The sequence below is a fragment of the Haliotis cracherodii genome, unplaced genomic scaffold, assembly GCF_022045235.1.
Source record: "Haliotis cracherodii isolate W230 unplaced genomic scaffold, xgHalCrac1.p SCAF_16, whole genome shotgun sequence".
Classification (NCBI taxonomy): domain Eukaryota; kingdom Metazoa; phylum Mollusca; class Gastropoda; order Lepetellida; family Haliotidae; genus Haliotis; species Haliotis cracherodii.
Window position 1 is genome coordinate 17,116,456 of NW_027266271.1, and position 16,739 is coordinate 17,133,194.

Sequence of the window (16,739 nt, forward strand, 5' to 3'; positions counted from 1 at the left end):
CACCGTAATGTTGCTGGAATATTGCTAAAAGCGGCGTAAAACCATACTCACTCACTCAAGCATATGTTATAATGTCCCTTTGTTTGCAAAGGTATGTTCTCGACCAAATCGTCCAGACTTACAAGGTTCCACTGTAGATAGTTATATTCTTGTTACCTGGTGATGGTTTCCTGGGGTTGGTTGTTCATGGGGAAATATGTATTGACTTTTTCAGAGTAACATTTAGTTTGTTGATGAATAGTCTGTAGATTTTGTAAAAGTACTTCCATGTCTTTTCATGAAGGGTTGTTTTGGGTGGTAGGAATTGATTTCCTGAGCGTGTACAATTTGTCAAGTCCATTTGCAACACCTGCTATAATGTAGCTCAAGAATCCACTCTTATTTACCGACCCGTGAAGATCTTGGTTAGAATTGGTCTTCACCAACACATGCTTGCTGTAAAAGGCAACTATGCTTGTCGTAAGAGGAGACTAACGGGTTTGGTTGGTTGATGCATGTCATTGTATCCCAATTGCATGGATCGATGCTCATGATATCAATCACCAGATTGTCTGGTTCAGATTCGATTATTTATAGTTGGGTTTTGCGCAGCTTTAAATAGTATTCCAGTTACCATCATGGCACATCAGCTAAATGACTGAGTAAAGCCAGAAGTGATGCAGGTCTCAAACGTTTATGACTTTGATAAAACCCATGAAGATGGGCAAGGTGGCAAACAGACCTGGAAACATGATCAGGGCGGGCTGGGATTCAAACCAACAATCATAGTTTTTTAATGTGTCCATGGGACGCAACTCTGCACAACTCTGCCTTAGACGACTAAGCCACCTGTCAAATGCCCCCTGTTTTCCCCCTTAACCTACCTTAGCCTACCTTAACCTACTTGAACCTACTTGAACCTACCTTAACCTACCTTAACCTACCTTAACCTGCCTTAGTCATGTTGGAGTAGTGGGTTAGCCTTGTGGTTAAGGCGTTCGCTCATCACACCGAAAACCCAGGCCCTTTTCTCTCGCCATGATATTTGCTGGAATATTGCTAAAAGTTGGCATTAAACCATACCCACTCACTCACTTGGTCATGTCAGTGTAAAAATGCTATACGGAAATGTGATCCCCCCAGTGGAGACCCTCAAGGCTATTGTGGTCAGGGGTGACAGATAAGCTTGTTTGATTTGCTATGGCATATTGAAGCTGTTTGTATCCATGTCTGGGGTTAAGGGTACTGGGCTGTTCAAGATTAATCTTACTTGTTATTGGCAGTTGAAAAAACAACCAATGAATATGGAATTTTGTCAACAATATCTACTTTACCCGTATCGTATATATTATGCGTAGGTTCTGATCTTTTTAGAATAAACTACATGACTTTGACCTGTAAGGCTGTCCACAGTGTTGTATAAATCCGCACTCAGCAATATTCCAGTAATATGACAGTGGTCTGTAAATAATGGCGTCTGGACCAGACGGTCCAGTGATTGATAACATGAGCATCGACCAACGTAATTGGGAATGCGATGACATGCATCAATAAAGTCATCAAGCCTGACCACCTTATCCCGTTAGTCGCCTCTTATAACAAGCATAGTCACATTTTACAGCAAGCATGGGTAGCTGAAGACCTATTCTACCCCGGATCTTCACGGGTGCTGTTCACAGTGAGACCCTTCTGTTTGTGCTCTAGCCACTCCTGATGTGACACAGTGGCTGCTTCTGGTTGATCAGTAAGACCCGTAGAGGACATGTGCCAATGTCAGCAGTGTGAACAAGTCAAGGAGTGACATGTACCACTGACCTTGCCAGGGCACACACTCTTGAGGCTGTAGCTGCTTAATAGCTAAACATAATGTATTATGTCCTTATTACCAGTCTGCTCCACCCCATCCCATCCCACCCCTCTCCCCACTCCACCCCTCTACTCTCCCCACCCCTCTCCTCTCCCCACCCCACCCCTCTACTCTCCCCACCCCACCCCTCTCCTCTCCCCACCCCACCCCTCTACTCTCCACTCTGCTCCACCCCATCCCATCCCACCCCTCTCCTCTCCCCATCCCACCCCTCTACTCTCCCCACCCCTCTACTCTCCCCACCCCTCTACTCTCCAGTCTGCTCCAACCCATCCCAGCCCTCTCCTCTCCCAACCCCACCCCTCTACTCTCCCCACCCCTCTATTCTCCCCACCCCACCCCTCTACTCTCCCCACCCCAGCCCTCTCCTCTCCCCACCCCACCCTCTACTCTCCCCACCCCTCTATTCTCCCCACCCCACCCCTCTACTCTCCACACTGCTCCAACCCATCCCACCCCATCCCACCCCTCTACTCTCCCGACCCCTCTCCTCTCCCCACCCCACCCCTCTACTCTCCCCACCCCTCTACTCTCCCCACCCCTCTACTCTCCACTCTGCTCCACCCCATCCCATCCCACCCCTCTCCTCTCCCCATCCCACCCCTCTACTCTCCCCACCCCTCTCCTCTCCCCACCCCTCTACTCTCCCCACCCCTCTACTCTCCCCACACCCCTACTCTCCCCACCCCTCTACTCTCCCCACCCCTCTACTCTCCCCACACCCCTACTCTCCCCACCCCTCTACTCTCCAGTCTGCTCCAACCCATCCCAGCCCTCTCCTCTCCCAACCCCACCCCTCTCCTCTCCCCACCCCACCCCTCTACTCTCCCCATCCCACCCCTCTCCTCTCCCCATCCCACCCCTCTCCTCTCCCCACCCCACCCCTCTACTCTCCCCACCCCTCTATTCTCCCCACCCCACCCCTCTACTCTCCCCACCCCTCTACTCTCCCCACCCCTCTGCTCTCCACTCTGCTCCACCCCATCCCATCCCACCCCTCTCCTCTCCCCACCCCACCCCTCTACTCTCCCCACCCCTCTCCTCTCCCCACCCCACCCCTCTACTCTCCCCACCCCTCTGCTCTCCACTCTGCTCCACCCCATCCCATCCCACCCCTCTCCTCTCCCCACCCCACCCCTCTGCTCTCCACTCTGCTCCAACCCATCCCTCCCCTCTCCTCTCCCCACCCCACCCCTCTACTCTCCCCACCCCTCTACTCTCCACTCTGCTCCAACCCATCCCAACCCTCTACTCTCCCCACCCCTCTACCCTCTACACACATGCACGCACGCACGCACGCACGCACGCACGCACACACCACTCACGCACTCACTCACTCACTCACTCCTCACATTCACTCACTCCACTCCACTAATCAACCACTCACTCACTCACTAAGCAAGTAAAGGTAAGAGGGACCATCGCTCTTATGATGTCAACATAGTTACAACTAGTCCCACCTAACCATTCCCTGTGTTTGTAAGTGGATGTATGCAAAGAAATGGCAGCTCACCAGCAATATACAGCGTGCCACTGCTTAATTAAACCACTGGCCTGTAATTCGAGCCACACTCATGAATAATTGATATTAGAAGTGTTGCTGATGTCTAGAACCTGTCAGAAAAATATGTTCCCCAAGACATTCATGTTCCTTTTCCCTGTACCTGGAGCGGCAATATCGTCCACATCGTGATCCGTGAGTAGGGTATGTGTGTAACTACAAGCATGTCTCATTCCTCCGAAGGAAAAAGGCATAATTGCTGAAACATGCTGTTTTAAATGTCTTTTTACAGAGAGGAATGTAATCTGCAATGCATTGAGTTTTATTGTAAATGTCCTTTTCATGTGTGGTGGCAATATAATTGGGGAAAACAGTAAAGTCACATTACATATAAACATAAAATGATTAGAGAAAGAAAACTTGTCCACCGTAACAGCTTTATGGATACTTTTATTTATTCTGTTGCCTTATCTCGGTCTGCTTGTGTGGTACAAGCTGAGGAGAAAAAGAGAAAGAAATGGCTCAATTTTGTTGGAATGTTTGTTGCAAACCCAATCTCAGTGTCATCTTGTAGAGTGCAGCCTTTTGTTTAAAGAAGTGATGGCGAAATGTGGATAGTTATGAATTCCTTTAGACAGTTTTATATTTTGTTTGTGGAGCTCACTTCTACTGGGATTTCTATCTTGTTCAGGACCTATGTCAGTTTGGGATTCCCTCCACATTTAATCTAACATGCAGTGATATTACTGAAATACTGTTCAAATCAACATAAGAAATTATATACCCTGTTGGAATGTGATTATGTGTCAAGGTATACTCCTCATGGAGCTGGGAATGCAAGCAGGATACGTGCTGATTCGACCCATGAAGATCCAGGTTAGAAAAGGTCTTCAGCAATTCATGCTTGCCGTAAGAGGCGACTAACAGGATCAAGGGGTCAGGCTCACTCATCTGATTGATGCATGTCATCGTATCCCAATGGTGTAGAACGATGCTCATGATGTCAATCACTGGATTATCTGGTACAGACCGCCATCATATAGCTGAAATATTGCTGAGTGTGGCGTTAACAAACAAACACACAAACAAACATGCTGATTCATTGACGTTGGTTGTGTCATCCACTTTGGGCATTTCCACTGGGTGTTGATTAAGTCTTGTACTTTATAATAAGTTGGCCAATATTATTAGCATGATTATCAGTATTACACCTGTGAGGATTTCTGTAAGAATATAGGTCCCCAACAACCTATTCTTGTTGTCGGAGGCGACGAGATGGTTCAGGTGGTCAGACTTGGTGACTTGGTTGACTGTGCGTCATATCTCAAGTGCATGGTTCGGTGCTCATGATGTCAATCACTGGATTGTCTGGTCCATTATTTACAGACTGCAGTCATGCAGTTGGAATATTGCTGAGTGTGGAGATAAACATCAAACCATGATTATTTGTAGCAAGGGAATGAGTAAGTGCCATGATTTTGTGCCATTTTTTTTGTTTTATCCAGCAATATCATGACAGAGAATACCAAGGCTGTCTACTACTCATTGCAAGCATGTGGAAAGAATTGAACCTTTTTTTTTTAACATGACGATCCCATGCTTTAACCTCTAGGCCACCCCGTCCTTATTATGATCAACAGTAGAAGTAGTAGGACAAGTAATAGCAGCATCATATAACACAACAATGGTTTGTCTCATCCTGATTCAGTTATTTGAAGTCTGAAGCGATACAATCTCTACTGATTTCACAGAAAAAATTAACACAAATAATTAAGTTTTATTTATCGATAGTGCCATTTCAAAATTTAAAACCAAACCTTGTTGCTTCACTTTGCTCATAGTCCCGATTTGCCCCGATTATGTTTCTAGGTTTGTCAGCTCCGTATCCATGCTCGTGGGTTTCACCGAAGTGGTAAATGTCTGAGACCTGCATCACTTCGGGCTTTCCTCCCACATTAAGCTAAAAGCTGTGGTATAACTGTTAAAATAATTCTAAAATGTTAAAATGATGCAAATGTAAAAAGCAGCGTTAAACCCAACTCACTCACTCATACTAAAGAGAAAGAATCATATTGTCTGATTGAGCTGCCAGTGTTTACAACAGGACTTGATATATTTTAATTGTCTTCATGTAAAGCTAATAAATTTTAGGGATGTACAGATAAATTCTACCATGGCATGATTAATGCATACTAAATTGATTTAATTGTCCTTTATTTTGTTTTATTTTTTAGTGTGAAATGATAAATGCATCAGTTAATGGCAGAACATTTTGTCAATAGAATTTACAAGAAAAGAGTACCGTAAGATCATAAACTACACAAACGGTTCAATACTAAATATAAATCCTTCTTAATCAGTAAAAAAACATAGCAACAACTGAGTGAGTGAGTGAGTTGGGTTTAACGCCGCTTTTAACATTATTCCAGTTACCGTATTCGACCTAATAAGCGCCCCTCTCTAATAAGCGCCCCTCTCTAATAAGCGCCCACGGCGATATTTGCTAGTATATTGGCTTGTGAACAATCCCATTTAGCACCCCTTGCGATTGATCAATGTTCACAAGACTTATTTATTTGTGTATAAAACGCACTCGTGTGTTATATGCATTCTTAATTATGGGCAATTAAATCCTGGAAAAAATATATGTCGCATATAAACATTTCCGTCTGTCAGCATAAACCACGAAATTTATCTTTCAACTCTGTTTTTTCCACCAAAATAATATTCTAATAAGAGCCCCATATTTTTAATTTTGAGAGCGCCCTGGGCGCTTATTACGTCGAATACGGTATATCACGGCATGTCAGCTTAATGTGGGAGGAAAGCCCGAGGTGATGCAGGTCTTAGAAGTTTACCACTTTGGTGAAACCCACGAGCACGAGCACGGTAATAGGACACATGAAGCAACAACTGAAGTTATATCAACATAACAAAAGTATGCAAAAGAAGTATATTATTTTCATATGACTATAGTTATCTGTCATGCCGTGACAGATTAACTAAAGTCATATGAAAAAATTGGGTGTTCTTTGACTTCTTTTGAGTAGTATAAAGATGAAAAATATTTTCCTCAAATGGCTCTATCATTTTGTCTCCGGTATGCAGCGTTTTTTTACTTAGAAAAGTGGGGGACCCAGGGGACCCCCAATCATTAAGTTTAAGAGTCCTTTTAGGCAGTATGAGGGTCCTGTTTAGTATTGAAATGATGTAGTGTACAGGACCTTTAGCTGATTACTGCAGATCCTGGAATGAATCAGTGATCATGTGGACAGTGATCATGATTGATGGATGAAATGACACACACTTATAACTGCTACTGCTGCATTGTATGTACAATAAATATTATTTGTTCATCCCTCGGGCGCAGTATACTATTTTTCAGCATCTAATCTCGGCATTTGTGTGTAAAGGACGCATTTGTGCATTGCGTAAACCCTGTGTGTGTATGGATAAACATTGTAGCTATAGAATTTTGAATGCCAATACTCAACCATAATCCAATCCTATCATCTACAGGAAGTTGTGATTTCATCGGTACTTGATCTGGCGTGTGGTGTATCCCATTCCGTTGGGGAAGTTAGAAATTTATCTGTTTAGGCACTGACTGTCATATATCTATATGATCAGTAGGATAGCAGTGATATCGTTACAGACACGAATATATCACTTACTTTCCAATGCGACATTAGGGGTACAAAATATTTTAGTCACGCGACCAGTAAACCTGTTCCTGGAAAATATAAAGCTTTTAACATGTGTCTCGAAATCTGTAATTAGACACAGCCTTCACATCTCAGATCTCAGATAATGGGTAGTCTGGATCTATTTGTGTCTAGACCCTGATTACGAGGGACCATTAGTCCTCTGTCCATCTTCCTTCACAGGGAAATGTCACCGTGGGTGTGATATCTTGTGATGCATCATCGGTCTGTCTGTCTAGAGAGGGTCTTCTTCAGTTGACACTAAGCGAGACAAGTCTCCTATATAAGCTACTAAAGCATTGGTTTAATGACAGTTGTATGGACCGTCAGCACTAGTTGTGGCCTATTGCATGTATTCTGGTTTTCATTCCTCGGGATATACTCTGAAGCTGTTGTTAGTAGTAGTCATTAACCTGACCATTGGAGTTAGATGAACTCCAGGTGAACTTGGGCCGTTAGTAGGCCTGCTTTGTGTCTGCCATTAGAGCTCCTAGATGAGTTGCTTCCCTTTGTTGGCATGGGATGCACTGGTTTGGAGACTCACTTAAAGGAGGTGGGGTGAAATGGGTTAAAGATTATTACACTTGTATAACAAAGTGCATGCACGTGCGTATGTGTGTGTGTGTGAGTGTGGCTGCTTGAACTAGTCCGGACTAATGCCAATTTCTATTGTGCAAGCCCACTGAGATACTGATTATCATGAATACCCTACTCAGACAGTTTTCTGACTCAGCGCCGACCAATCTTGTTTTAGCCCTTTAATGCTGAGCACCAGGCAGGGTATCAAGAGGGACCATCTTTTGACGTCTTTTGGTATGACACGGCTGGGGATCGAACCCCAGACCTTCTGCTCTCCAGGTGGACGCTCTACCATTAAACCACAGAGGCGGTGCTTCTTGGATGTTCTGTGATTCTATATCAATAAGAACACATATAGATCATGCACTAAAGTTCCATTCCTAGAGCTTCCTAGATGAGTTGCTTCCCTTTGTTGGTATGGGATGCACTGGTTTCGAGAGTCACGTTGTTCTCAGTGTATATCAATGAGCAAAGGTAGTTTAATACAAAATAGCTACTTGTCACAGTAGTGTTAATTCAGAACTGTGACTCATTTCTTTAAGTTTGGACTTATCTCTACCTATTTCTTAAATCCCGCTGATTGAGAGTGTCCATCAATACTGCACTTTCCTTTTGGCAAACTCAATTTGGTAATCATGGTCAATCTGGAAGTATCTAATTAACCCCCTCTAATATAAAGAGACAACTTAACCGAGACACTGATTACACAGTCTGGGGCTGCCCAGCACCTGAGCATCAGACTGTGGCCACTTTGTAGTCAACTCTAATGTGCCATCAAACTGACAATCTTCTTCATGGGTCAACTTCCACAACTGGACACACTGATTCAGTTGAATCTTGTGGTTCAAATTTGATTGTGTCTGATCATTGCAAGGATTTACACCATGTACAAATGTATAAAATGGAGGCAGAAAGATTAAAATAAATATAAAATCTTAAATTACAATACATTTGGTTGTTTCTTGTTTAATGTCATGCTTAGCAATATTCCAGCTCTTTGACATTGGTCTGTGAATAATTCTGGACCAGACATTCCAGTGATTGACATCATGAGCATCAATCTATGCATTTGGGATATGATGACACTTGAAGATCCGGGTTAGAATAGGTCTTCAGCAACCCATGCTTGCCGTAAAAGGTGACTATGCTTGTTGTAAGAGGCGATTAAGGGGACCGGGTGGTCAGTTTGCTGACTTGATTGATGCATGTCCTCGTATCCAAATTGCTCGGATCGATGTTAATGATGTCAATCACTGGATTGTCTTGTCCAGACTCCATTATTTACAGACACTGTCATATAGCTGGAATATTGCTGAGTGCGATGTAAAACAACAAACCAACCAACAACATGCAAAAACCAAGTCAGTAATCCCATTTGTCACTTCCGACGACAAGCATGGGTTGCTGAAGACCGATTCTGAGTATAGTACACTGCTATTGCATTACTTCACTGGGCGATCATATTTCCTGTAAGGCCCCTTGAAAAGATTTATTGGGGTCCCCTGAACCCTTGTTTTGTAAGTCAAGGTAAGACTCTGTCACTGGTACCTAAATTGTCATTGGTGTCTCACTGGGCATGAGACTTACTCCAGCTTGCTGTTTTTGGACTGGTGGAGGATAATGCATGCCGCAAAGAATCATTAAGTTCATGCTAAATGCTGCAAATAAGTCAGAAGGATCTTTTGGTTTTAGAAATTTACGACAGCAATAAATTGTATTTAGGTGTGGAATCATCCAAGGTTTTTGTATGAGTGACTTTAGTATCAGAATTGTGCATCAAGGCCTTCGTTCAAGTCACACTGGGTTATAAAAGGTCCTCCCTAACCCGTACATGTCGTACAAGGCGACTGAATAGATCGGGTGATCAGGCTCAGTGACTTGGTTGGTTTCATGTCATCGTACTTAAACACTAAAATGTCTGGTCTAGACCTGATTATTTATAGAGTGCTGTCATATAACTGTTACTGTATTCGACGTAATAAGCGCCCAGGGCGCTCTCAAAATTAGAAATAGGGGCCTCTTATTAGAATATCATTTTGGTGAAAAAATCAGAGTTGAAAGATGAATTTCGTGGTTTATGGTGACAACCTGAAATGTTTATGTACCCATTATGAAGGGTGCATATAACACACTAGTGTGTATCCTACACGAATAAATAAGTCTTGTGTACATTGATCAATCTGAAGAGGTGCTAATTGGGATTGTTTACCAGCCAATATATCAGCAAATATCGCCATGGGCGCTTGAGCGGGGCGCTTATTACATCGAATACGGTCTATCTTGAGTGTGTCTTCAAACAACAAACAAACATGTTACACTGCAGCAGAAGTTGTTGGGAAGAATAGGTCCTCAGTACCTCATGGTTTTTGTACCAGTGGTCTAAAGTGAGGATTTAGTGTTATCTGAAAGACTGTGTCATGTTACCAGGGATGGATCATTCAGGAGATGAACCAGCTGTGTTTTGAAATTTGATGCAGTCCCAGTGTAGTGTACATACCTCATATTTTATTTTGGAACCGAGTCTTTAGTAAAAAGGCTTAATTAGGGCAGGAAAAGTGGGAATTACAATTTGAAAACTTTAACTGGAACAATATTTGTAATAAAATTTTCAGTACAACACAGGATGTCAAACTGCGATGGTTTCAATACAAAATTACCCACAGAATTCTCGCCACTAATACTTTTCTTCAGGTATTTACTCAATTATGCTCAGAATGATTTGTGCTCCTTCTGTCACAATGAAAAGGAAATAATCACTCACTTGTTTTGGGAATGTGATGTAATAAAACAATTTTGGGATGAAGTGTCAGTGTGGATAGGCCAGTGCTTTCATGTTTATGATATGACATTTTGTGCAGAATTGATACTTTTTGGAGTTAAAGAGAACATGAAAACAGATAAAGTGTTTGATTTACTTTTACTAATTGCAAAATTCTATATTTATAGATGCAAATTCCAAAATACAAAACCTTATTTTCATGTTTATAAAAAGGAAGCTTTTTCACGATACAACATTGAAAAATATATTGCTTTCAAGACAGGTAATCAACAGAAATTCTATGGTGCTTGGATGCTGTATCATCAACTTTTCGAAAATGAGGAGCAGCTTTCAATTTAATTTTAGTTTTGTACTTAAGATTTTAATGTTTGAGACCATGTACTTTCCTAAACTGCAATATGATATATAAACAAGAGTGAATGAGAAGTATGTTATTTTCTGTAAAAAAACAACAAAGTAAGATGTACTGATATGTTGTGCTTTATGTCATGGGCTTTCTGCTACCCTGGGCGGAAGCCCATTTATGTAACAGGTGTGTTTTTCTAATAACAATAAAAGGAAAGAAAAAAAGGCTTAATTTCAAAGAGGTTCCGAAGGATAAGGCTACCTCTCTTTGACCAATCAGAATCAAGGATTGTTCATTGTCATCGTAAAATGCTTATGGGACTGTCCCCCGGCCTTGTCTGGGTGATGGAGTGTCTAATGAGGCGATGAGAGTGGAAGGTTGTGGTTTGATCCCCAATCGTGTCATACCAATAGACGTAAAAATGTACCGTGCCTGGCACTTGGCGTGTAGTGGGTAAAACAAGACTGGTTGACTCGGAGTACATGCCACATGGTATCTCAGTGGGCTAGCACTATAAAACTGGTATTACTATATATTCCTGATGGCAGTCTGTAAATAAGCAAGTCTATACCAGACAGTCCAGTGATTGACATCATGAGCATTGATCCACGCAATTGGGATACAATGACATGCATCAACCAAGTCACCGAGCCTGACCACGCAATCCTGTTAGTCGCCTCTTAAAGCAAGCATAGTTGCTTTTACGGCAAGCATGAGTTACTTAAGACCTATTCTACCACGTATCTTCACGGGTCTCATTGCTATATAAAGACAATTATCTTGAACGCAATGTTAACTCTTTCATCACTGGCTGCCCCAGAGTTATGTCCCTTGAAACCCTGCAGTCCCTGACACTGACAAGGCCTGTACACTGGCCTCCCTGGCAGTATTATTAGAAAATCACACCATCATTTTTGATGCACTTTTTCTACCAGAAACTTGCTTTTAATATACATTGATCATATACCATTGTAAAGAGGATTAAGTATACTTTAATATTCTTTGTTGTTATTGTCTCTAACCTTTGTCATTATCTAATTACAGGTGTTTACAAGTGAAATAAAACTTGAAAACACTGAAAAAATGAAAACAGACAATGAATTTTGGCTCAAATTGTATTAAAAATCACAAAACTAAATCACAGATACAAGGTAAACATAACACAGTGGTCTTGTCATCTTGGACGGCACAGGTAATCGCAGGTGTTACAGGTAAATTCTCTTCATGCACATCTGTAAACAAATAAACAAGTTTACAACTCTTGGTACTGACTTTGTTTTCTATACTGATGTCACATATTACTTATGATACACCTACAGTCTCTTAGGTAAACTCGTTAACACAGGTAAACTTGTTAACGCAGGTAAACTCGTTAACACAGGTAAAAACAAATATTTGATTTATTTTGTTCTTTTTCAGGATTTGAAACAAAAATTAAGTATTTAAGTTTTTAAAAAGTAATTTATCACATTACATGAACATTGAACCACAGCTACTATAAGAATGACATCACAGGGAAGATATCACAGATTGATCTGAAGAGGGAAAGATTGTAAAAGGACAGAAAGATCGTAAATTCAAGTTCTGCAAATATAAAAGTTGTGATAACATATTTACAATACACTGCTATTTACAACTGCATAATAAATTAAATCAGTACTTTATTAAATCAATTAATAAATAAATAATTTATACAGTTACTAAAACTTTAAATTAAGATGTAAAAAAACAAGAGAACAAACATGATTATAGAAATAAATTTTATTCAAATTGAGCGAAATATAAGGACATACGACAAACCGGCAAACTACAATTCGGATTGCGATCAGAAAAATAATTTTAAAAAAAAAGAAACAAATACGTCATGCCACTCACCTTTGTTGTTGTTGTGATCGCTCGTTCACGTGTAGGCTGCATTCTCATTCGTCGCACTGATAATCCGTTCAAACACAGAATCATTGTAAAACAGTTGGAAAAAATCAATAGTATGACTCTTCACTCACCGTACGTGTCAATATATATATTCTTGAGTCCGGTCGCCTCTTCAAAATCCCTCATGTCTCCACTGTTGTGGTCCCTCTGCCACTCCCATTCTTGAAAGTTGGCGGGGGGGACACCTCGTCGAAACCGTCAAAATCTTCACCAAAATATTCGCGAAATTCCCTCTCCCCTTCGCTTAAATTATTCAATTCAAACACATTATTATTCCCGATAGAGTCGTTGTTAATCATCTGATCGCTATCCGAATCGTAGTTGGCCGCCATTACGCTTGATTTACGATTCAAGCGAGAAAAATACCTGTCGCGAAAACAGGTGACATCCGCGATTTTCGCGCCAAAAAGACGGGGAAATTCTATAGAATGACGTGTCAATCACGTGTATATCTCGTTTCCATATTTAGAACGAGATTACACACGAGAAAGGAAGTAGAAAGAGCGATTTTGTAAACACGCTCGCGCCGCCCGATTTATCGGGCAGCCGGGTGTGGGGCTTGGACAGTTCTCGCCCGATTTTTCGGGCAGCCGGGTTCTGGGACACGGTTTATGCTGCCCGATAAATCGGGCAGTCGGGGCGAAAGGGTTAAACCCCATTTCCCCTCACCTCACCATTTGCGTGGAATAATAATAATGATGTCAAACAACCATTGGTGTGCCAGGCCCAGTCTCAGTTCATCTTTATGAGGGGGGCATGGGGGCCCAGTCGTCTGCAGAGTTGCACCCCTTGGGCACGCCAGAAACCTATGATTGTGGGTTCGAATCACTGTTCGTCCCGATTATGTTTCTAGGTTTGTCAGCACCATACCAGTGCTCGTGGGTTTCACCCAAGTGGTAAACGTCTGAGACCTGCATCACTTAGGGCTTTCCTCCCACATTAAGCTGACACGCCGTGATATAACTGGAATACTGTTAAAAGCCGTGTTAAACCCAGCTCACTCACTCACTCACTCATTCATCTTCATGAGGCATGTGTTTGAACAAGCAGCATAGAGACAAACTGCGATTTGTCCTCAATGTTTCATGCAGCATTGTTGGCCATGAGCCTGTTCCATGTGCTGCCTCATCTTGGGGATGTTTATCACCAAGGTTTGAAAAGGATGGTGACATTTTGTGTAGCATATGTTTGCAAATAACAGGTGCTACCACAGGGGTTAAACGTGGTCACTTCTCCATGAACATGTGCTGTTGACAGGGTTCAGACTGGGATCTGTCTCTTCATGTCAGATGCTGCCATTGCGGTGGACAAGTTGTCGCCTGTTGTCATTGAGCGTGATCTATGTGCTCCTGCAGATGTCCCCAATGCAGTGGTGACACCTGGTGTCATTCAGTTTCGAGTTTGATCTACGTGGTCACTGCAGATGCTTCTGATGAATTATTGTCATCACTCATTGAATGCTGACAACAACAAAATTCACTTTTGGAAAAAACGTTGTTGGTTTCATTCTTTAAGAGAAAAGCATTGTATGTGTTTAAGCAGAGACTTTGTGCTGATCTGGGCGAAACAAGCGCCAAAATGATCTTTACTCCCATGACAGTCATAGTGCTAAGAAGCCCATGAAGATCCCGGTCAGAATAGGTCTTCCGGAAACCATGCTTGTCGCAAGAGGCAAATAACAGGATCAGGCGGTCAGGCTAGCTGGCATGGTTTATTCATGTCATCGTATCCCAATTGTGATTGGATTAATGCTCATGATGTCAATCACTGGATTGTCAGGTCCAGATTTGATTATTTACGTATCGCCATCACACAGCTGGAATGCTATGGCATGGAACATTCAAACTGTGCTTAGGTCACTTTGTGCATATGGGCGCTGCCTTTATGTCGTGTGTATCTGGAGGTGTTGTGTGGCATGGGACAGTGTTGCGTGTTGCACCCAGGATGTCATGTACATGGTATATCATGTTTATCTCATGTCCAGTACTTAGATCACTTTGTGCATATGGGCCCTGCCTGTATTACATATGTTTTGGGAGGGGTAGAGGAGCATGGGACAGTGTTGCGTGTTGCACCCAGGATGTCATGTACATGGTATATCATGTTTATCTCATGTCCAGTACATAGATCACTTTGTGCATATGGGCCCTGCCTGTATTACATATGTTTTGGGAGGGGTAGAGGAGCATGGGACAGTGTTGCGTGTTGCACCCAGGATGTCATGTACATGGTATATCATGTTTATCTCATGTCCAGTACTTAGATCACATTGTGCATATGGGCCCTGCCTGTATTACATATGTTTTGGGAGGGGTAGAGGAGCATGGGACAGTGTTGCGTGTTGCACCCAGGATGTCATGTACATGGTATATCGTGTTTATCTCATGTCCAGTACTTAGATCACTTTGTGCATATGGGCCCTGCCTGTATTACATATGTTTTGGGAGGGGTAGAGGAGCATGGGACAGTGTTGCGTGTTGCACCCAGGATGTCATGTATATGGTATATCATGTTTATCTCATGTCCAGTACTTAGATCACTTTGTGCATATGGGCCCTGCCTGTATTACATATGTTTTGGGAGGGGTAGAGGAGCATGGGACAGTGTTGCGTGTTGCACCCAGGATGTCATGTACATGGTATATCATGTTTATCTCATGTCCAGTACTTAGATCACTTTGTGCATATGGGCCCTGCCTGTATTACATATGTTTTGGGAGGGGTAGAGGAGCATGGGACAGTGTTGCGTGTTACACCCAGGATGTCATGTACATGGTATATCATGTTTATCTCATGTCCAGTACTTAGATCACTTTGTGCATATGGGCCCTGCCTGTATTACATATGTATTGGGAGGGGTAGTGGAGCATGGGACAGTGTTGCCGGGTGCACCGGGGGTATCATGTACATGGTGTATCATGTTCATCTCGTGTAAGGACTCCAGTGGACTGTGTAGAGATTGTGGACAGACTGTCGCTCTCGTGTCGTGAATCAACCCTTTTGTTCAAAGAACAGCTAAATCTATGCAGGTGTTGTCAGGTGAATAGTGGGCGTTTTAAGTTTGAAAGGGGTACATCGGATAAGTTTCAAATGTCTCAAACCGCAGACAACTTTATATATTTCAGATAGACAGATCTTTTGGGAGTTTTCTGGAGGAATTTTAAGAAACTGTCTCCATCACGAATTTCAGCATGTAAAAACAACTTTGTTTTCGGAGAAAAGTGACAAGATACAACATTTGAACATGAAAAGCTAGACTAGACTAACTTTAGTCTCTGAAAACATATAATTTTGATACAAGCAACTACCGGTACATTTAAATTGAAATGGAGCCCCAGTATTGGAGATTCAGCTCAGTTCTTTGAGACAGTCTAGTCTAAGACTAATTCCATTTCAGAGGCATTGATGCAAAGTGGGTTTTTCTTTTGTATCCTTTTTTTCTAAAACTTCAGTGGAAAGATGTAAAAGTTTGTCTTGCTACTTATCATTATGAGTTTTCCTGTCAGATGCAAACACAATAGCAGGTAATTTAGCAGAGCTCTAGCATTTGTGTTTGTGTTTCACAACAATATGAAATCTGGATTATTACACATAACTTTGCTGTAATAATTTCCACAGATCACATAAGAGGCTAGAAATTAAATTTCGTTCACTGCTCATAGAAAGTAGACTTTACAATAACATGTTGAGAAGCCAAGTTGTACAAGACCAGTCTGCATGGAATTGGATTTGTCCAATGACAGACTTCATCCAGACCATCTTGTAGATTTGCTCTTCGTCGTTTGTGTGTGATTATCGAGGGATGGCTTAGTTAGCTATATTTGTCTACTGATATTCCCAGTTGAGATTCCGGAGTAGACGAGGCCCCCATTGTCCCATGTTTGTTACAAAGCTGACTAATGAGGATTGGGTGGTAACAATGGATGACCTGATTGATCGTGTATGTCATCAGACAGCATGGCCCATTGTTCATGCCGGTCAACCACTGCTTGAAAAGCCCAGGTCTGATGAATTAATGGATGCTGTAAGTTGCTGATGTTGCTGAAATTCACT

The 16,739-nt window shown here is 42.2% G+C and overlaps 1 protein-coding gene across 1 annotated transcript; it reads left to right on the forward strand.

Annotated features, from left to right (window-relative positions):
• The first annotated feature begins 1,094 nt into the window (after nt 1-1,094).
• On the forward strand, nt 1,095-10,102 carry LOC139463597 (uncharacterized). The gene is made up of 4 exons (XM_071244867.1): nt 1,095-1,152; nt 1,869-3,128; nt 4,159-4,223; nt 10,058-10,102. The coding sequence occupies exons 1-4, from the start codon at nt 1,095-1,097 to the stop codon at nt 10,100-10,102; spliced, it is 1,428 nt and encodes a 475-aa protein (XP_071100968.1).
• Nucleotides 10,103-16,739: the final 6,637 nt, after the last annotated feature.